The sequence below is a fragment of the Danio aesculapii genome, chromosome 5 (genome assembly GCF_903798145.1).
Source record: "Danio aesculapii chromosome 5, fDanAes4.1, whole genome shotgun sequence".
In the NCBI taxonomy this organism is placed as follows: domain Eukaryota; kingdom Metazoa; phylum Chordata; class Actinopteri; order Cypriniformes; family Danionidae; genus Danio; species Danio aesculapii.
Genome location: NC_079439.1, coordinates 12,869,173 through 12,892,183, shown reverse-complemented (window position 1 = coordinate 12,892,183; position 23,011 = coordinate 12,869,173). Strand labels below are relative to the sequence as shown.

General features: G+C 36.7%; 1 protein-coding gene across 3 annotated transcripts in view; it reads left to right on the top strand.

Annotated features, from left to right (window-relative positions):
* ksr2 (kinase suppressor of ras 2) overlaps nt 1-23,011 on the top strand; it is a 248,940-nt gene that overhangs the window by 121,641 nt on the left and 104,288 nt on the right. For all 3 annotated transcript variants that reach the window (XM_056457390.1, XM_056457388.1, XM_056457387.1), the window contains exon 6: nt 15,362-15,537. In XM_056457390.1, the coding sequence (XP_056313365.1) occupies nt 15,362-15,537 (176 nt within the window). The remainder of the gene's footprint in view (nt 1-15,361; nt 15,538-23,011) is intronic.

Genomic DNA, 23,011 nt, shown 5'->3' with positions numbered 1-23,011 from the left:
CACCAAACTTGTTCCTGGAGGGCCGGTGTCCTGCAGATTTTAGCTCCAACCATAATCAAACACACCTGAACAAGCTAATCAAGGTCTTACTAGGTATGCTAGAAACATCAAGGCAGGTGTGTTGAGGCAAGTTGGAGCTAAACCCTGCAGGGACACCGGCCCTCCTGGACCGAGATTGGTGACCCCTGATCTAGACGGTGCTTTCACTGTGGTGCATTTAATTTGTGTATTTATTTGATAAATTTGCTGTTATCACATGTGAAAATTAGGGCTGCAGGGAGGCTAATTGATTTTTATTTGTGAATAACGTGGTAGAAATGACCTTTCGTTCTTTGCTGCTGGATAATTTCCTCTTTTAAATGTATTTTCTGAGGTTAGGAGAAGCAGCATGTCAAGGTCTTTCCTTGTCACCTGTTTGCTGCTTGCGTCATGTTCCAAATCTTCCACACACACACACAAACACACACACACACATGCACACACACATGCACACACACACACACACATACACACCGCTTCAGGAACATCTGCCGTCAGTATTTGTCATATCCACACACTAATGCTTTCCGCGCATGGACACTTACATATCATTGTCATCAGTGACAGCATTGCCACACACGAACAAAACAAACAGATAATTTCCAAAAACCTCTGACAGCTCTACAATAACAACACGCTCACCGGGGCTGCTTTTATTGGGGGCATTTATGTTATTTGGAAACATATATTGTGTATAATATGTACACTTATTGTTATTAAATCATTAAAATAATGAAATTAATTATTTATTTAACGGTCACACTTTAAAATAAGGTTGAATTAGTTAGTGTTAGTTAATGAATTTGATAATAATAACCAATACCTGTACAGCATTTATTAACTAGAAAAGTAAAGTTCGTAGACAAACTTTAATGTGGCTTGAGAAAGCCTCGTCTGAAAGTTTGAAGTAGCTTTAAAAATTAAATAATTGAAGCATTTTCAAGTAGTTTGAAGCAGTTGGCATAGATAGATAACTACATATAAGTTTATCAGGTTTCTAGTATTGATTGGCATACTAGTTTCTTGCTAGGTGGTTGCTAGGGTGTTCTGAGTGGTTGCTAGGCAGTTTCTGTGGTGTTCTGAGTGGTTGCTAGGCAGTTGCTAACATAAATTACCATGGTTCTAGTATGAATTAGCATGTTGCTAGTATGTTTCTAGAATTAATTAGCATGTTGTTAGCATGGTTCTAGTATGAATTAGCATGTCACTAGCATGTTTCTAGAATAAACTAGTACAGTATGTTGTTAGCATGAATTTAGTATGAATTAGCATGTTGCTAGTATGATTAGTATGTTTCTAGTATGGATCAGTATATTGTTAGTATGGAATGATATGTTGTCAGTATGAATTTGTATGTAATCAGTATGTCCAATGTAAAGTCAATGGCAGTTTTTTTTACAATGAAAGTCGATGGGACAGTTGCTAAGGTGCCGTTAGTGGTGTGGCTAGTAAGTTGAACTCTGAGTTAAATGAGCCCAAACGTAAGTCTGTATGACAGTCTGGGGCAAAGTTATAAGGTCATAAAGTTTGGTCCAATGTTAAGTCAATGGGACTTTTCTGAAATTTCCGGGTCAGTTTTGGGAAAACCGTAAGTCGGATAAGTTGGAAAAGATATAGCAACTTAATTCAGTATAAATTGGAGGTTTGGAGTTAGTTTGGTGGTTGTAGTATGAACGGTCTAGGAGGAGATGCGTATAGAAATTAGTCTCAGAAGAAAAAGAAGACGGAAGAATAATACGTTTATGTAGTATAACAGTATGTTGGCTTTCTCAAGCCACTATAATCATTGTTCAACATTTACTAACGCATTAATAGAATCTAAAGATGTGCTTATTAACATTAATAATGACATTGAACAAGTTTATTTCCATTAACTAATGTTAAAGGTGCTGTATGTAAGTTTTTCACTCTTCTACAGCAAAACAATACTATTATATGTTTGAGGTTTTTAAGAAACATGCTAAGTGAACATTCTTGTTTATCTGAAAAACAACACTAAAGTCAGATATTCGACTTTGAAAATGTGAGTTATGTGCTAGAACGTCTGTCTTTGTTTTTAATCTTTTAACCCACCCAATACCAGTTTAGCTAATTATATTTCAGCACCCCATGGTTGCCTTGGTAGAAACCTGCATATTTGATTAATCCATTCAGTCAGGAAGGCTCTCAAAGCATGCGTCTGTGAACGAAAATGCGACTTCTGGTGGACAGTAGCAGACTCCGAAATGAGACGCAAATTCAGAGTTCCACATGAGGTTATTAATTATCAAATAACATAAATATTACAAGTGTAAACATTAGGTGAGCAGGTTACATTGTAAACCCTGTGTCCTAACAACACGCTATACGTCACGGTATTTGCAGTGATTAGCAATTTGGCTGTTTGCATCAGATGAAACAGTTTACAGCCATGTTTACAGCCATTCAGAAGCACAAAATAGTGCACTCACTGCACTCCAACATAATGGTAAGGTTTATAATCTAATTAATACACATTAAATTGTATTAAATTAACATTGTTAAAAGTACATGCTGAATCACTGATATGTGTTGGATTCCACTGAGTCACAGTTCGAAAGTTGAATTTCAAACAGTTTATTTTATTTTCAAGATCTAAGGTGAACTATCTGCTGCTGCTTTCAGTAGTATGGCAATAAATGTAAAATGGCATTCAAACTCACATTATTAGCATTTAACACTGAATAAAGCACAAGAGTTTTACCTGAGGTGATCATTGTCAGTTTATCCTGTTGTTCAGCTGCAAGAAAGCTATTTCTAAAATATACATTTCAGGTGTTAGTACAAAAACTCCTTTTAATATGGAAAATATTACTTCTATATCGCATGTCGTTGCTTTATTTTGAACACAACTTAAATCAACCTTTGTTGGTGTCGTCAATCTGGCAACCTGCTCTCGAGTGTGTCTTGAACCAGGGGTACAATAGGCCTACCTAGTTTAATCACTTGGTGTCAAACTTACCTACTGCACCTTTAATAAAGATGAATAAATAATGTTATAAATGCCTTGTTCATTGTTTGTTCATGTAAGTAAATACATTAACTAACATTAATTAATGCAACATTACTGTAAAGCTTTGTCACATTCCTTTTCATTCATTATTGGTATACATTTTTTTCTGAATAGAATAATTATTTCTTAGATGATTTAGTTATTTGTAAGTGAGGTATTTCGCAATTTTCAAGCCTTTTTAAAACAGATATCATGTGATTTATTTATTTTTTTGTTTTGTTTTATAAATCATTTGGCAGCCCTATTGATTTTTGTTGTTTTAACATCAATATCAGATCTCACACAATGTAACATTTTAATACAAATGTCAGTCTATTTGGCACTTTACACCTAGTGTTAAATGTCAAGACAATAAAACAAAGAGGGCAAGATGATAAAAAGTAAAAAAAAAATGACCATGGAAGTGAAGCAAACAGCTTAAATGCCAGAATGAAGGTCTGTGATCAGTCAGTTGTTCTGCCTGTCACCCCGCTGATCCATCTGTCTGTTTGTCTGCTGTTCTCTTTCTTCGTGTTTTCTTCCCTTTTGCGTTCACACACACCTCAGTGTTCTGCTTATCTCTGCACAAAAACAAACACTGTCAGGGTTTATCAAATCCACACACCGATGCATCGTGTTCTCAGAGTCTGTACATTATCATCATCAGTAACACACAAACATACTCAGAAGTGCGATGCGATCGTGGATTAACATCTATGTTGATCCTGGAACATCATTTTTATTTGAAAATATAATCCATATCCATTACCCCTAAACCCAACCATAACTAGATTATTCCCAAAATCAGAGGGGGATAATAGTTGGATTGTTACAGTTAAACCTAACTGTAAGCCTAAACTTAACCTAAATGGTAAACGTATTGCTTAATTCTGATTGGCTAATTGGCATTTTGTAGATGTTCATAGATGTGGATTCAGGAACATGTCCTACTTTGTGAAATCAGGTTAGGGTACTCGCGATGCATCAAATATGAATAATAATCACTGCACTGTAAAAAAAAAAAGTGGTTGCGTCATGATTCTTTGAAGTATGGTTCTTATTTCTCAATGTTAGTGATTTAAGTTCATTTAGTTGCAGTGATAGGAAAAGCCAGGCCTCCAGTAATGATGAGTATATGAAGAAAAGAAGAGGTCCAAGCACTGAACCTTGAGGTGTACCAATAGCTAAATGTTGTGACTGGTGAACACATGGCGAAGATTTTACATATAGGAAAAGCCAGGTAATCCTAGTGATTATGTGCAGGTGAATATTTGGAGAGGTCCAAGCACTGAGCCTTGAGATTTGACAGAAGCTAGATGTTGTGATATTGAGACTTCAAAACCTGTACTGAAAGCACTGTAATATCTAGTACCTGGTAAAACTGCCTTTTATGACTGAGAGAAGTGGTGATTTTGAAGCTACTCATGCAAGTCTCAAGCAAGAGTAGAAACCATTATTTACATTATTTTTCAGACCCCCTAGTTTTTCGCTGAATCCAACGCAGAATTAACAAAAAGTCGCAAATTCTTGCGATCCTGCAAAATTCTTAATTTAAACGCAAAACGTGTAAATAATCTCATAAAACACCAAATTTCAAACCATATAATCCAAATATATTTATTTATTTTAAAATTTCTATTGATTTCTATTTATTATTTATTGCAATGTATTGTTTTACATGACTTGTAATGATCATACACGGTTGCATACACAGCACACCTGAGGTATTTGATTGTCTCTCGAAAAATGGCATCTCACCTGCGCCCTCACTATCAATACTTTACATTGCATTACACGGAATGGGGAGCAAGGAGGAGTTTTCAGCAGTAAGCAGACACAGATGAAGCGCGAGTGATTTACATGTGAAGTCATAGCAAAGATGAGATATAGACATCTTGTGGCACGAATTGGGCGTTTGCAGCGTTTCAGATGGCATAAGAAAGTTGGAGCAAACAGAGCAATGGAACAAACAGATGGAGGATGGTTTACAGACGACGGCCACTGGACGTGACTGAATTGAAGGACATTATTTATGCTCTACATGTATGGCTGGCATTATGATGTGCGTCAAATCGATAAATTATTTTGTTGAACCCTTTTCCTGCAGTTAACAAGAGAAAACTAGTTTTACAGCAATTCGTGTTTTAGGTATATTATAGTAGGGGAATCCCTAACGCATGTCCTATGTGTGACATGATGTCAGATGCTCCGGGGAGTGAAATCTGAGAGAAGTAAGATCGTGGATCAATATAAGTGTTATACAAACTTCCTTTGGCTTAATCCCTACCGTTTCAGATATTGTCTTGACAAGAGACCAAAATAAGGAAGCTTTATTTTAATGATTTGTGTTACTGTCACTGTTTCAGATTGCACACCTAACATAGGCTACCTACTATGGTAAATAAGATATATATATCGCAAAATTGTCCGCGGATTTCTGGGAATTACTGCCACAAAATCAGTCATTTTTATTGCAAGAAATCTAGGGGGTCTGATTTTTGGTGCTTTTGTAGAAAGGGATGATTGTTACTTCTCAAGGTTAGTGATTTAAACAAACCACTAATCTTAAATATGTAAATACTTTAAAAGTCTCTGACACATACTAGTAATAATGTGTAGATGAAAAAGTGAAGAGGTCTAAACACTGAGCCTTGAGGTAAGCCAGTATCTAGAAGGTTCTTTCACTGTGGTGTATGTAATTTGTGTCATTATTTTTTAAAAGTTGAATGAAATTAACTTTTCAAGTCATTCCATGTCCCAAGGGCCAGTTTCTGTGCCCGGCGATTGGGTTGTCGTGGTCCTAGCCTTCGACCCCTACCAGTTCCACCATGCACCGTCCCCTTACGGCTCCCCTTGCAGGAGGATGGTCCTACATCTCTCCTTCAGGCTGAGCTTGGCAGGGTTCCATGGGTTAAAACCCGGCCACCTGGTGCTCGCACACAAGTCCCAACCCCAGACCTGGCTCCAGGGTGGGGTGCTGGCTGCACCATACCGACCGTCACTGTCGGTTTTTCAACCACACTTTCAACCACCTCTCATCTAAGACCTTTTTGCCTTGGGAGACCCTACAAAGGGCATTAGCCCCCGACAACATAGCTCCTGGGATCACTCAGGCACTTAAACCCCTCCACCACAATAAGGTGGCGGTTCATAGAAGAACACTTTGGAGCATTCGACTGTGCCCCTCGTGGTATTCTGTGGAAGGTGCTCTGGGAGTGTGGGGTCAGAGGCGCTCTGTTAAGGGCTGTCTCATCCCTGTTCGCATTGCCGACAATAAGTCAAACTTGTTTCCAGTGCATGTTGGACTGCAGCAGGGATGCCCTATGTCACCAATTCTGTTCATAATTTTTATGGACAGAATTTCTATGTACAGCCTTGGGCTTGAAGGGCTCTGGTTCGGGGGCCACAGGATTTCACTCTGTTATGAAGACGATGGTGTTCTGTTGGCTTCATCGAATGGACCTTCAGCATGTGCTGGGGCGGTTTGCTGTCAAGTGTGATGCGGCTGGGATGAGAATCAGCACCTCCAAGTTCGAGGCCATGGTGCTCCACTGGAAAAAGGTGGTTTGCCATCTCCAGGTTGGAGGAAAGTCCTTACCCCAGGTGGGGTATCTTGGGGTTTTGTTCCTGAGTGAGGGAAGGATGGAATGTAAGATTGACAGGTGGATTGGTGCAGCGGCAGCAGTAATGCAGTCGATGTACCGGTCTGTTGTGGTAAAGAAGGAGCTGAGCTGAAAGGCAAAACTCTCGATTTACCGGTCAATCTACGTTCCTACTCTCACCATATGGTCATGAGCTTTGGGTCATGAACGAAAGATCTCAGATACAAGCGGCCAAAATGAGTTTCCTTTACAGGGTGGCAGAACACACCCTTATAGATAGGGTGAGGAGCTCTGTCACTCCAGAGGAGTTCGGAGCCGCTACTCCTCCACATCGAGAGAGAGAGAGGTGGCTTGGGCATCTGTGTCGGATGCCTCCTGGACACCTACCAAGGGAGGTGTTCCAGGCATGTTCCACCGGGAGGAGGCCTCAGGGAAGACCCAGGACATGCTGAAAGGACTATGTCTCTTGGAGGGGCTGGAGGAAGTGTCTGGGGAGAAGAAAGTCTGACTGCTGCCCCCGTGACCCAGCCCCAGAAACGTGGATGAAAATGAATGAATGAAAAAATCATTTTACATAAAATCAACTGAAACAGCTCGTATCACTTAAGAAACTAAATTAACATTATAAAACATTTAGTAAGTTTATTGATGGTATAACTTTATTACAGTATGGTGAGCAACATTTCTTTGGAATGAAATGTTTGCTAAAAGGAGTCTTAAGTTAATGATTTGCATCATGTTATTAGTGTTTCCCTTTTAATTTACTGTGATTTTGCATGTCTGTTTCCTACTCTCTAGTTCAAAGCTTCATAAATATCAGTGCTTTTACTAAATAGATGGTGCATTTAATAAGAGTAAAATCTAAATCCTGTTCATTATGTGTGGAAATGGGTTCAGTGGGAGACCCGACCATTGAAAGTTAGCAATCAGGGATGTTTTGATGCCCACAACTTTTCTTTTGATGTCAGCTCATGCTCTTTCATATGCTGGAAACAGTTTTTCTGTCCACTTAGAACTTAATATTAGGTTGTCAAACACAAATTTGGCTTGTGGAGGAGTTTTATCTGACCCACCAAAACTTTAGAAGAGTATGATTACTAAATTGTGCTAAAATGCTTTTAAAAAGTTGCTTTATGATATTTTTGTTTAGTTATTATGTAAAAAATTAAACCCCTTTTTTGCATTTGTAAATATTTTTTTATTTTAGATTTAATAAATTTGTTTGTTTGTTTGTTTTGCTCTTTTGGGATTTGGATTTGCTTAATTTTAGGAAATGCTTTGGTTTTAATGTATTTTGCAAGAAAGTGTGCAAATTACTCAAAACAGCTACAAAACCTGTCAGTCATTGATCCTGTTATACTTAATTTTAGGGTTGTTGCATTAAGTAGGTTACATTTACTTTAATATCATTTCAAATATTTTATAGTATAATGACCTTGTTTTGTGGAATTATTTTATTTTACTTTATTTGACACTTTTTAGTTACCCTTTTTTCATTAACAATTTTTGCAGTACTGCTTTTTAATTAAGTTAAATTTTATTTGATTTTATTATTATTTTATTTAATAAATTTTTTTTTTTTAATTACAATGACCTTTTTTAGTTGAATTATTTAATCAATATTTCATTTATTTTAATAAATAAAAGACTAAGCCGAAGGAAAATTAATATTAATTTAATTTATTCATTCATTCATTTTATTAGTCCCTTTATTAATCTGGGGTTGCCATAGCGGAATGAACCGCCAACTTATCCAGCAGTTTTACGCAGTGGGTGCCCTTCCAGCTGCAACCCAACTCTGGGAAACACTCATACACTGTGGACAATTTAGCCTACCCAATTCACCTGTACCGCAGGTCTTTGGATTGTGGGGGAAACCAGAGCATTTAATTTAATTAATTTAATTTAATTTAATTTCGCAATATTTTGCAAACTTTGCCTTATTAGCAATATTTTGCAGTACTACTTCTAAATTTAATTTAATTTAATTTTAATGTTTTATTTAATATAATTTTATATATTATTATTTTTATTGTATTATTATTGTTTTATTTAATATAAACTATTTTTAAAATCCCAATGATTTTGTTTAGTCGAATTATTTAATTAATATTTCATTTAATTTAATAAATAAGAGACAAAACCGAAGGAAAATTTAATTTAATTTAATTTAATTTAATTTAATTTAATTTAATTTAATTTAATTTAATTTAATTTAATTTAATTTAATTTAATTTAATTTAATTTAATTTAATTTAATTTAATTTAATTTAATTTAATTCACACTTTTTTGCAAACTCTGCTTTATTAGCATTTTTGCAGTACTGCGTTTTAATTTAATTTATTTTACAAATTTTTTGCAAACTACTTAATTAGCAATTTTTTGCAGTACTGCATTTCAATTTTTAATTTAATTTAATTTAATTTAACTTTATTTTATTTTATTTTATTCACACTTTTTTCAAACTACTTAATTAGCAATTTTTTGCAGTACTGCATTTAATTTTTTTTTTAATTTTATTTTAATGTTTTATTTATTATTATTTTATATACTATTATTTTATTATTTATATTATTATTTATTTTATTTAATATATACTATTTTTTATATTACAATGACCTTGTTTAGTTAATTGTTTATTTATTAATAAATAAGGGACTAAGCCAAAGGAAAATGATTTTTAATTTAATTTAATTTCACACTTTTTTGCAAACTTTTTAAAATGTTTGCAGTATTGCATTATTAATTTTAATGTAATTCCAATGCTTTTTAATGTGAAATGTTTAATAATTTAATTTAATGTTTTGTTCATTATTTGCAAGTTCAGTGGATTTGTTAAAAGCTTTGCTTTATTTTGAGGTTATAAAGTTTATTGTTCAATATTAGATTGGATTTTTTTAACTTTATATTAGGTTGTCATACACAAATTTGGCTTGTGGAGGACTTTCATCCGAAACTTTAGAAGTGTTTGATTATTAAATTGTGCTAAAATGCTTTTAAAAAGTTGCTTTAAAATATTTTTTCTTTCGTAACTATGTACAAAAATGCATTTTTCTGCATTTGTAAAGCAATTAGCTTGTTTTATTTCAGATTGTATTCATTGTTTTGTTGTTGTTGTTGCTGTTTTTATGCTTCTGCTTAATTTTAGGAAATGCTTTAGTTTTGAACATATTTTGCAGGAAAGTGAATATGCTGGAAGAATGTAAAGAGTTTTGAGTTCGCTCCATATTGAGAAATGCATGTGAACCACTATAAAAGGAATCAGTAAAGCCTTTGAGCGTTTCTTTGAACAACCCACGACACAGTGCATGCAAATATTCCGTTTTTCATCTCCATCTGGATCTGACAGGAGAAACATAGTTCATTTTTTATTGCCGCTCATATATAACATCTGCCGCCTTCAACAAATATCAGTTACTTTCACGTCTCTTTCATTATTAAATTATCAAATGTCAAAATTGCTAAAGTTAAGAGAAGACACTGTGAATAGAATAAAAACTAATTAACTAACATCAACATGCTTACCTATACTTTTACTTATTTATGTTCAGAAATTACAAAAATGTTTTTAAGTTTTCTAAAATATTATATTTTAATATGCAAATTAAGCATTGTTTAGTGAAATTTTCCCTAATTTGCATAAATTTCTCGAGCAGGAATTGTAAGTCAGAATTATAATTTTTTTACATAAATGACTCAATATTTAGTCTTTTTTTAAAGATTTTGTGTGACTTTAGGATCACTTTTTATCAATTTGGTGGCTTGAGAAAGCCAACATACTGTTATACTACATAAACATATTACTCTTCCATTGCCGTCTTCTTCTTAGACTGTCCCATAGACTTCCATTGTAAAAAAAAAACCTGCTATTGACTTTACATTGGACATACTGATTACATACCAATTCATACTGACAACTTATCAATCCATACTAACAATATACTGATCCATACTAGAAACATACTAATCATACTAGCAACATACTAGCAACAACCTAGAACACCTTAGCAACCACCTAGTAACGCTTTAGCAACTGTTTTGCAACCATTCAGAACACCCTAGCAACCACTTAGCAACACCTTAGCAACCACCTAGCAACCCCTTAGAAACCACCTAGCAACCACTCAGAACACCCTAGCAACCAACCAGAAACACCCTAGAAAGAACCCAGAACACCCTAGCAACCGCCTAGCAATGCCTTAGCAATTGCCTAGCAACCACTCAGAACACCTTGCAACCACCTAGCAACACCTTAGCAACCACTCAGAACACTCAGGATCCACTTTTTAATTTTTATTAAATTTGCAACAATTTCAAAAAATCTTTTTTCACATTGTCATTATGGGGTATTGTAGAGGTGTGAACCTATACTGGTCTCACGGTTCAGTTCGGTTACGATTATCATGTCATCGATTCGGTTCAATTCGATATTTCGGTGCATTTAATAAAAAAACATGTGGAAAAAGTGAAGCGCTATGAATACTTCCCAGATGCCCTGTAGTGTTGGGCACATTTAAGTATGAGTAAAATCCATCCCTACATCATGATTAAGAAAATACTGCAAAGCATAAAAAATCTTCGGGAGAATAAAAAGTGGATTATCTGACAAATGTATCCCTCTGTAAAAACCTTCGAATATGTAGATATGAATAAAACAGTTTGGTGTATGTAAGGGCTATGGAGATTTATGAGCAAAAAAATTATTTTGAGGTAATGGCTTTTCTAAATATGTATTGTAATTGAAATCTGTGGACACAAATGGATAAATTGTGAAATAAGGAACACTTTTCTGTACATTAGACTGAAACTAGAAAAGGAAAGTTTGTAGACAATTATGGTGGCTTAAGAAAGCCTTGTCGAAAGTTTGAAGTAGGTTTAAATTTTAAATCATTGAAGTAGATTTTAAGTAGTTTGAAGCAGGTGGCAGAGATAGATAAATACATATAGGTTAGTATGCTTCTAGTATGGATTGGCATGTTTCTATCTAGGCTGTTGTTAGGGGGTTCTGAGTGGTTGCAAGGTGATTGCTAAGGCGTCGCTAGGGTATTTTGACTGCTTGTTAAGGTGTTGCTAAAGCGTTGCTAAGGTATTTTAAGTGGTTGCTAAGGTATTCCAGGTAGTTGTTAAGGTGTTGCTTGGTGGTTGCAAGTTGTTGTTATGCGCTTGCTAAGGTGTTCTGAGTAGTTGCTAAAGCGTTGCTAAGGTATTTTAAGTGGTTGCTAAGATTTTGCTAGGTGGTTGCTAGGGTGTTCTGAGTGGCTGCTAAGACATTGCTAGGCGGTGACTAGGGTATTCTGGGTGGTTGCTAAGGTGTTGCTAGGTGGTTGCTAAGGTGTTCTAAGTGGTTGCTAAGGTGTTACTTGGGTGTTCTGAGTGGTTGCTAGACAGTTGCTAAGTGGTTTCTAAGGCGTTCCTTGGGGGTTGCTAAGGAGTTACAAGGTAGTTGCTAAGGCATTGCTAGGTGGTTGCTAGGTCGTTGCTAAGGTGTTCTGATTGGTTGCTAGTTGGTTGCTAAGGCATTACTAGGTGGTTGCTAAGGCTTTATTAGGTGGTTGCTAATGTGTTGCTAGGCGGTTGCTAAGTTGTTGCTAGGTGGTTGCTAGAGTTTTCTGATTGATTGCTAAGGCATTGGTAGGTCGTTGCTAAGGTGTTGCTAGGCGGTTACTAAGTGGTTGCTAGGCAGTTGCTAACATAAATTAGCATGGTTCTAGTATGAATTAGCATGTTATTAGTATGGTTTAGTATGAATTTGCATGTTGCTAGCATGTTTCTAGTACAAACTAGCATGTTTTTAGATGAATTTAGAATGAATTAGCATGTTGCTGGTATAATAAGTATGTTTCTAGTATGAATCAGTAAATTGTTAGTATGGATTGGTTTGTTAGTATGACCAATGTAAAGTCAATGGCAGTTTTTTTTTACAATGAAAGTCTATGGGACAGTTGCTAGGATGCCGTAAGTGGTTGTTCGGGTGTGGCTAGTAAGTCGAAAGGTCATCAGTGATTGGCAGATTGGTACTCTGAGTTAAATTAGCCCAATCTCAAGTCTGTATGTTAGTCTGGCACAAAGATATGAGGTCATAAATTTGGTCCAATGTTAAGTCAATGGGACTTTTCTGAAATTTCGGGTCAGTTTTGGGAAAACCGTAAGTCGGATAAGTTGGAAAATTTATAGCAACTTAATTCAGTATAGTTTGGAGGTTTGGAGTTAGTTCGGTGGTTGTAGTATGAACGGTCTAGGAGATGCGTTCTTAAAATAGTCTAAGAAGAAGAAGTAGTAGAAGACGACGGAATAATAATACATTTATGTAGTATAACAGTGTGTTGGATTTCTCAAGCCACCATTATAAACACTTCATGAAGATCCACAAATCCTGTCAAAATTGACAAGTTACTCGAAAAACTGCTTTTTCCCCCACAGTGTCTGGCATTAATGAAGTTAAGAGAAAGGTGACAGAAGTGGTGACATTTTCTAGTGAAGAAAAAGCAATATTCTCTGAACAGAAAAACATTCACTTCTCATACACCCACACAGAAAACAAATGGATCTAATTGGATTTGAATGGTATAATGTGGGTTTTTTAAATTGCTAACTGAGTCCTGCGATAACCTGTAATGGTGTGTTTATTCAGAAATCTCTCATTGTGAGACTCAGTTGGAGAAATGCTTTTTTGACTTTTTTAGTTTATTTAACCATGTGAGATTGCGTGTATGTGTGTCGGTTTGATATGCAGAAAGTACTCAAAACAGCTACAAAACCTGTCAGTCAGGCGACACGGTGGCGAAGTGGTTAACACTGTCGCCTCACAGCAAGAACGTTGTTGGTTCGAGCCCCGGCTGGGTCAGTTGGCATTTCTGTGTGGAGTTTGCATGTTCTTCCGGGTGCTCCGGTTTACCCCACAGTCCAAGGACAGGTGAATTGGGTAAGCTAAATTGGCTGTAGCATACAGTGCATCCAGAAAGTATTGATAGCACTTCACTTTTTCCACATTTTTATGTTACAGCCGTATTCCAAAATGGATTAAATTTATTTATTTCCTCAATTCTACACACAATAGCCCATAATGACAATGTGAAAAAAGATTTTTTGAAATTGTTGCAAATTTATTACAAATGAAAAAGCTGAAAAATCACATGTACAGAAGTGTTCACAGCCTTTGCTAAATACTTTGTTGATGCACCTTTGGCAGCAATTACAGCCCCAAGTCTTTTTGAATATGATTCCAAAAGCTTGGCACATGTCTTGGGGAATTTTTTCCCATTCCTCTTTGTAGTACCTCTCAAGCTCTATCAGGTTGGATTGGAAGCAACAGTGTACAGCCATTTTCAGATATCTCCAGAGATGTTCAATAGGATTTAGGTCTGGGCTCTGGCTGGGCCACTCTAGGACATTAACTGAGTTGTTGTGAAGCCACTCCATTGATATTTTGGCGGTGTGCTTTGGGTCATTGTCCTGCTGGAAGATGAACCATTGCCCCAGTCTGAGGTCAAGAGCACTCTGAAGCAGGTTTTCATTCAGGAGGTCTCTGTACATTGCTGCATTCATCTCTCTGCATTCATCTTAAATAAAACTAAAATAAAATATATACATGTGTTTGTATATATATATATATATATATATATATATATATATATATATATATATATACACACACACACACACGCACACACTCAAACACACACTCAAACACACACACAAATAAATATGCACAGTACACATAAATGTAAATACAAGCTTTTATCTGGGATGCCGCCTCACAGAAAGAAGGTTGCTGGTTCGAGTCCTGGCTGTGCCAGTTGGCATTTCTATGTGGAGTTTGCATGCTCTCCAGTGTTGGTGTGGGTTTCCTCCGGGTGCTCCGGTTTCCACAGTCCATAGACATGTGCGATGAATTGGATGAACTAAATTGGCCGTAGTGAATGAGTGTGTGTGAATGAGAGAGTGTATGGATGTTTCCCAGTACTGGGTTGCAACTGGAAGGGCATCGGTCACACTTAATTTTAATGGTCCATTTGTTGAATTTAAGTTACATTGCAACTCATTCTCATTAGATTATAAGTAGACTGTTAGGTTAGGGTTAGCGTAAGCGGACATGTAATTGCAAAGTTTCTTCTAGTCAGTTAAATGTCTGTTGAAGGAGCAGAATCAACAGATTAAAATTAAGCAGACAGTCTACTAATACTCAAATGGACCATCAAAAAAAAGTGTTACCAGGGCATCCTCTGTGTAAAACAAATGCTGGAATAGTTGCCAGTTCATTCCACTGTGGCGACCCCTGAAAATGAATGAATGATGAATATTGATTGTTTTGTTGTGTTTTCATAGTGGTTATAAAAAAATCATTCAGTCACAAATTTAAAATAACTCCAACTGAACAATGGTACTTTTTTTGCTTTCTAAAAGAACAACAACTTCTTGTTCATCAGGATCTTTTGTCATTACTAAACTTTCCAAGTGGCTTCAATTTTGCAGAAGACTAATTTGACGATCTCTGAATCTGCACTGCACTCTAATCAATCCACTCAAACCATCATTTTAATCCGTTTTTTTAAACCATTAATTGCGCATCTTGAATTTGTGTATTCATGCAGGAGTTTAAAAGCTAAATCTGTCACCGGAGCTTGTTCTGAAAGCAGGAAAACCACTATGAGCATTGTTCCCTCTTCTTATTTAAGACTGATTTGTTTTTTCCTCCAATTCTGTTTACAGAGCAAAAAAGAAGAACAAGCCGCTGAACCTGAAGATCCACAGCAGTGTTGCCGGAAGCTGTGAAAACCTGCCGACGCAGCGCTCGCCTCTGCACTCCGACCACTCACTTCGCTCTTTCTTCTTCCCCAATTTCGTCCCTTCCACACCGCCGGTTCACTCGGACACACCATCAGCGAGTGAGTAAAGAAATACCCATTAACCCCTATGCAGAAAATACAACAAAACACTTCATTCAGTCCAATCACAGCACACAGAACCTGCTTATTTCTTTGCATGGAAACAAACGCATAGCTTTTTTAGAAAGCTAAACCACCCTGGTGTCAGAGATTATTAGAAATCAGAATTTTTAGCTTTCCTGAATTGAAAGAAGTGCTCTCCAGTCAATTATTTCATCTTTTAAAAAGTCATTTCCGAAAATATAATATAGAAATAAATAGATCTAATTACAAAGTATGGTCACACATGAGCTCAGACACACATACATCAAAACATTACTAACACGTTGTCTTGAGTCCATTGTTTTTAGCAGCATTAAAGGTCTTGTGAAGTGCTCTGAAGTATGCATTTTTATTTGATGTTTGATGTGATCTCAACGAAACACGAAGAGAGTGGAGACATAGTTAGCTCCTCCCCTTTAAAAAAAACAGCCAATAGCGTTGCAGCCAATAGCGTCTTGAAGGGGGGCGGGGTATGTCAGATACTAGAGAGTGTTTGATTGGTCAAGATTTGATGAGAAACTGAAGTATGATGTTATGTGAATAAAACTGTTGATCCATTAAGGCGGAAGTGACAAACTACAAGCCTTACATGTTTATATCAATTTTATATCTTCTAAATAGGGGTGTAAAAATTAATTGTTTCTTCGGTGCACCGCGATGCAGACGCGGACAATTCGGTATCGGTTCAGTAATAATCATAACCTGTTATTATTTACTGACGTCATTTATCTCATATGCGCTGTCGCGAGGGAGGCGAGCGGGTATTTACAACACTACAAGCTCCAACTACTTAAAAACTTCACTGTGTGTGTGTTTTCTGTACAGTCTTTCACTGGCACTTACAGCAGAAGCCCCTCTTTCTCTGAGATTGAGGGAATGAAAGTACTCCATTTCTCTCTCTCTCTCTCTCTCTCTCTCTCTCTCTCTCTCTCTCTCTCTCTCTCTCTCTCTCTCTCTCTCTCTCTCTCCCTGTGGCCCATTTCACCTGCTGGTGTGACTTTTCCTCCCCTCTCTGTTGTTTAAGCCTGTTTACTGCTCACACCACATACAACTGTGAACAAAATTAATATACCACATTAAAATTCCATGTCTTTGTGGATTTATTGGAATTTGTAGGTATGCCTTTGAGCAAAATGTTGGTATTTTTAATTCTATTAGGGTCTGCCAACTACCTTTGTTCATGAATTAATTTTCCTTCGGCTTAGTGCCTTCATCAGGGATCACCACAGTGGAATGAACTGCCAACTTATCCAGCATGTTTTACACAGTGGATGCCCTTTCAGCTGCAACCCAGTACTGGGAAACATCCATACACACTCATTCACACACATACTGTACACTATGTAAATGTCTTTGGACTGTGGGGGAAACCGGAGCACCCGGAGGAAACCCATGCACACACATGGAGAACATGCAAACTCCGCACAGAAATGCCAACTGACCCAGCTGGGACTCAAACCAGTGACCTTCTTGCCATGAGGTGACAGTGCTAACCACTGAGCATCCGTGCTGCTCCAACAACATTTGTGTTCAAAATAAAATAAAAATGCTGTCATTTAAATTTTCAATTTTATTTAGTAATGCACTTTAAAACAACAAAGTTGACTAAAGTGCTAACAATAAGGGGAAAACAAAGCATAACACATACTTAAAAAAATACATTAAATTAAATATAAATAAAATGTCAACATCTCATGCTGTGCTAAAGGCCAAATTGAACAAGTAGGTTTTAAGAATTGTCATTTAGAGTATTTGTTTTTCTCCCCCGAAAATGACAAATAGTCAGAATAACAAATGTTGTCACTGAAAATCAGGGTTATTCCATCAAAAGTTACAGTGATAGTTCATCTAAAAATGAACATTTACTCACTATTTATTAACCGTCAGGTGGTTTCAAACCTTTATGAGTTTCTTTCTTCTGCAGAACACAAAAGAAGATATTTTGAAGAAAGCTGAAAACCTGTAACCAATGACTTTCATAGTATTTGGTTTTCCTACTAAGGAAGTCAGTGGTTACTGTTAGGGACAGACAGAATCTGCGGACATTTTTTGCTATGTCTTCGTAGAATATTGAGCAAAAATCTGTGGATTTACGCAGAATGATTTTGGGAATATCTTTTTTTTTTTTTAAGATTAATTTTTGGCCTTTTTGTCTTCATTAAGCAGATAGGACAGTTTTACAGACAGGAAGCGAAGTGGGAGAGAGAGAGGGGGTAGGGACGGGAAATGTCCACGAGCCGGGATTTGAACTTGGGACGCCCTGAAGTGCTACTGCACCATATGTCAGTGCGCTAACCACTAGGCTATTGCACTGACATTTTGGGAATATCTTAACTTAAAACTTAGCATGTTAAATAAAAAAATAATACATTTTTAATATTTATTTAATGCTGACAATGCAAATCCTAGATTCAAATCCTAAATCCTTAGATCCAACTATTTGGTAAAAAAAGCAAGTCTCCTATATAATATATCTACCATATATCTATACTAAAAGACTTTACAAACTGTATTGTAAGTAAATCATATGAACATTGTCAGTAATGTTACTGAAATTAATTTAAAAACTAAATAAACATAAATTTACCCACATTTACACACAACTAAATAAATAGACTCAATGATGGCATGAGAATCTGCGGAAATCTGCGCGTTTCTGCATGCACAGATACAGTGTGGGCCTAGTTACAGATTTTCAGCCTTTTCAGCAAAAATTGCTTGTTTTCACTGGATTTGAACATTCTTTGAAATAATTGGAATAATGCAAGTATTGTACTCAAGTCAGCAAAATATATAAGACTGTTTTAGGTTTTATATTGGAAATCCTACATATTTTGCCTTTAACATTTCTCAAAGTCAAAACATTAGTACTGTGTTTTCTAAAAATGCCTATAGATGTCTAAAAACATGCAAAAATTTGAAAAATATGCTCTAAATGATTTTATTTTTTTATTTTTGACTCATTAATATTTTAGAATGACTCATTTTTATTTTAAACATGTAAGAGAATCACATGTAGTTTACAGAATAAAGCAAAATTGATGTTTCATTCAAACACATAACTATAAATCATAAACCAGGAGCACCTTGCACTAAAAAGATGCAGGTCTAGGATTGGGACATACTGTAGTATCTGCAGATACTCAATATTAAATTTAAATGTTAAATAAAAACCTGATTGCATCCTTATCAGACAGTTTTATTTTCCTCTGATTGAGTTAAAAGCATCAGTGCTTCCTACAAATGTGATTGCGAGCACAACTGAATTAACCAATGAGTTAATGCACGGCTGTCTGAATTTATACTCGGCATATGAACTTTCTGTTACATATTTAATAACTTTTAAAGTTTATTTTGCAGCTTTTTTATCAGTTAAGCAGCTGTAAAGACTTATTGTACATATTAAATTAATATTGTTTGTGTTTATTTTACATATAGGAATTAGTTTGATCAGGTGTGTTTAATTAGGGTTGAAACTAAGCTGTGCAGAGCTCCGGCCCTCCAGGAACTGGAATTGACACCTGTTATCTAGAGTATGATCATGTGTAAAATGACCATAAATGAGGTGTATGTTGTGATTTCGTTCCTTTCGAGTGCGCATTAGCTCAAGGCAACTGAAGAAATATTGATTTTCTTTGCAGTGTTCAGTGATCCCTCACCATAACGCGGTTCAACCTTTGCGGTCTCGCAGTTTCGTAGATTTTTTTTGTGCAATTTTGTGCTTTTTTTTTATAGTTCATTGTCATCTGCATCCTGATTGGCTGTAGACCACTGTGAATCAATCTCCTCTGTTCCGTGGCTCCTGTACAGTATAGAATGCGTTCAGCTTGCCAAATTGACATAAATCTTCAACCGGTAGCAGTGTGACCCTGAAGTGCTGAAGTATGTTATGTTTGCAAGTTTTCTCACCAACAAATCTCATAACGTCAAAGGCACCTACAAGGTCAATGAAGATGCTAACCATCGCACAAAAAGTTGGACTTCTGCACATGCTAAAGAAAGGTAGAAGTTACGCGAGTATTTAAACAAGAGAGAAAAGTGTGAAAATGTTAATGCCTATCTGAGAAAATAGCATAGTGAGGGGTTTTAAAGCCTTAAAACATCTAGAATAATTGTAAAAAATAAAGCGGACTACTTCATGGATTTAGGCATGCAGTGGCGCAGTAGGTAGTTCTGTTGCCTCACAGCAAGAAGGTCGCTGGTTCGAGCCTCGGCCGGGTCAGTTGTCATTTCTGTGTGGCGTTTGCATGTTCTCCCCGCGTTCGCGTGGGTTTCCTCCGGGTTTCCTCCGAAGTAAATGAGTGTGTAAGGATGTTTCCCAAAGATGGGTTGCGGCTGGAAGGGCATCCGCTGCGTAAAACATGTGCTGGATAAGTTGGCGGATCATTCCACCGTGGCGACCCAGGATTAATAAAGGGAGTAAGCTGAAAAGAAAATGAATGAATAAATCAACTTCATGAATTTCACCTACTGTAGGCTATTTTTAGAACGCAACTCCCGCGATTAACGAGGGAACATTGTAATCTTATACTTCATGGCTAACAGTTTTGGAGAATTTAGACAGAATGCCGAAGAGGCATTTCAAAGATGGCCACCAAGTGAAATGAAATTAAAGGGACTTTGATTGAACATAAAACAATTAAGTTGTCTCTCCAAAAAACTCAAGAATTGTGTTGTTTTCAGCTCATTTAAAATAAGTAGTTTGAACAAACAGCAAATGTTATTTTTTGAGTGTATATGGATGGAAACATTGCTAGTGACAATGACTCTGCCAAAAAACATCTCATGAAACACTGATGATAACTACGAGCAAAAATTGCCCCGCCGTGCACAAGCTTTAACACTGCAGATCTTATTTGAAGACTCTGAAACTCTTTAGGCTGGTGAACATCATCAGATCAGCTCACGTTGACAGATGTCTGATGACGCACAGCGGACTATAACAACCGTCTCCTCGTTTTCCTTCTCAATGCATCTTTCCATCCCAACACCTATTAAAGGGCCTGGTCCCAAATCGTCTCATGTGTCCCAGGACGGCTGGCAGCGTGTGAGCGCATACCGTCCAGTCTGAGTGTGGGCTCTGATTGTGGGCTGTTGCAGGAATAATGGGCCGAACGGAAGCCGTGTGGATGTGAGGAGACTGGAAATGACACGAGAATGACGCAAAACACTCAATTTGGACAGAGATAATCGTGCAGATGGAGGGAAAAGTTTCGACTGCTTGTTTCCAGGATTGTGAATGATAGACCCCCGCCACGCTTTAGCAGTCTGGTGGATGAGTTGTACATTGTAGATAGTGGGAAGCATTTCTTTTAGATTTTTTTTTAATGATTTTGATTAAAGTTATTTTAGTTAATTGAGAATTGATTAATTTCTTTGGAAATTAAAAACAATTAAAAGTTATAAATTCAAAATCTTAAGATGATTGAATGAAATAACAGTGGTTTAAAATTTTAATTAATCATAATTGTAATTATTTATCAAATATTTCCTGAGTGATGTTTAATAGAGAACAGAGAGAAAAAAAATCCTATTATTTTTTTGTCTTGAGAAAGTTTGATTCATTTTTGTTTGGCTGAAATAAAAGCAGGGTGACACGGTGGCTCAGTGGTTAGCACTGTCGCCTCACAGCAAGAAGGTCGCTGGTTCCGGGTAGTTGGCTTCCGGGTGCTTCAGTTTCCCTCACATTCCAAAGACGTGCTAGACAGTATTATATAGTATTGTATGTGTGTCACCCGCTTCAAATGTTATCACTCGATTGAATGGCCTTATCAGAGGTTATCAGCTGATAGATGTGGGCCAGTAGGGGCCTTCTGTGCCTACTAGTAGGCTTGGAAAGCTGTTATCATCCATCCACGTGGTTAATCAGCTATACCAATAGAATATTTTGTATTAAAACGGAAAAGCATAATAAACGGGATACATCTGTCATACAGCGCTATTGTGGCTGCGCTGTGTCACGTGACAAACATGATGCGTTGCCACGAAAACATTAAGGAAAACAAAATAATGATCGCCTATCAAAACTCACTCCCGGGGCCAGATAGAATATTTTAAACTCGCCAGTGAAAGGGTTAATAACAGTAGTAATGCAGCAATGGTTTAGTTACTTTGCACTTTGCATTGAAAGACTAAAGACATGTTTTTTATTCACTCGCCTTTTTTGGATCCTTTATTTTTCAATCTGTCATGTATAGCTGAACTGCAAAAAAGCTTTTCTTACTTAGTCAATTCGTCTGGTTTCCAGTCCAAATATCTAAAAAAAAACTTAAATCAATGAAAAACTTAAATGTGTCATTAAGATTATTTTTCTTACCCATTGGCAAATAATTTAGCTCCTTTCAAGCAAACACCCATTTAATTTTGAGGGTTTTTTTCTTCAGAAAACAAGACATAATTTCATATGCTATTTCATGTGTCTAGTATGTATCTTTATTTAAGATTTTTTTTTTAGATATTTGTATTGAAAACAGGACAAAACTACTAAGTAATTATTATTATTATTATTATTATTATTATTATTATTACTATTATTATTATTATTGTTGTTGTTGTTGTTGTTGTTGTTGTTGTTGTTGCAACCCAGGCTCATTCTGTAAACGTAGTCCCGTGGACTTTTTTGGAGACCACGAAATACGTCCTACGTATTTTTGCAGCTTTTGTTTTTGCGAATCCACGAGAGGCCGCTGCGTGCGCTTTTTCGTATCTCAAATTTCTCTCGCAAGTGCTGTTCGCGTCCGCTGTTCTCGCGTAAAGCCACCAGAGGCCGGCCGACCAATCGACAGACCCACCCTCCTCCTTTCCTAAACCCAACCAATTTAATCGATTCACCCGCCCACCCACTTACTTCCCCAAAACCCAGCCAACAATTTACAAAAGCTGTCCAGAGAAAGAAAAGCCTTCGTCTGTTTTTTTACCATGTTTTCGGATTTCGCCACATTCTCACCCTGTTATTCACTAGTTCATTTTATTTTTTGGATTCTGTTTTTGTCTTACCTGATTTCTGGGACCTCTCTTCCCCGGACTCGAATCCTGTCGTCGTCGTCGTCGTCATCTCCTCTCTGCGTCTCAAGTCCGCCAACGTACACAACGAGCTAACTGGACAAACTGGTTGCAGCGGGAAAGTCCTCCACACGGGGTTACCTGTCAGCCAGTAAGCGCGAAAAGGAACGGCAGGAAAAAAGGAACACAAAAAACCCAGCCATACGTACCCCCGGCTACATTATTCGCGGTCTCCAGAAACGTCCGCGGGACTACGTTTTCAGAATGAGCCTGGTTTGCAGCATTATTATTATTATTAATTATTAATGTTTGTGCACTTTCTAAAGAGTTTAGTTCTATTTTTAAATAAAGGGTTTGGAAATTAATGCTTTTTAAAATCCGATTCAATGATTAATTGAAAAAATAATTGACAGATTAATAGATTTTTATG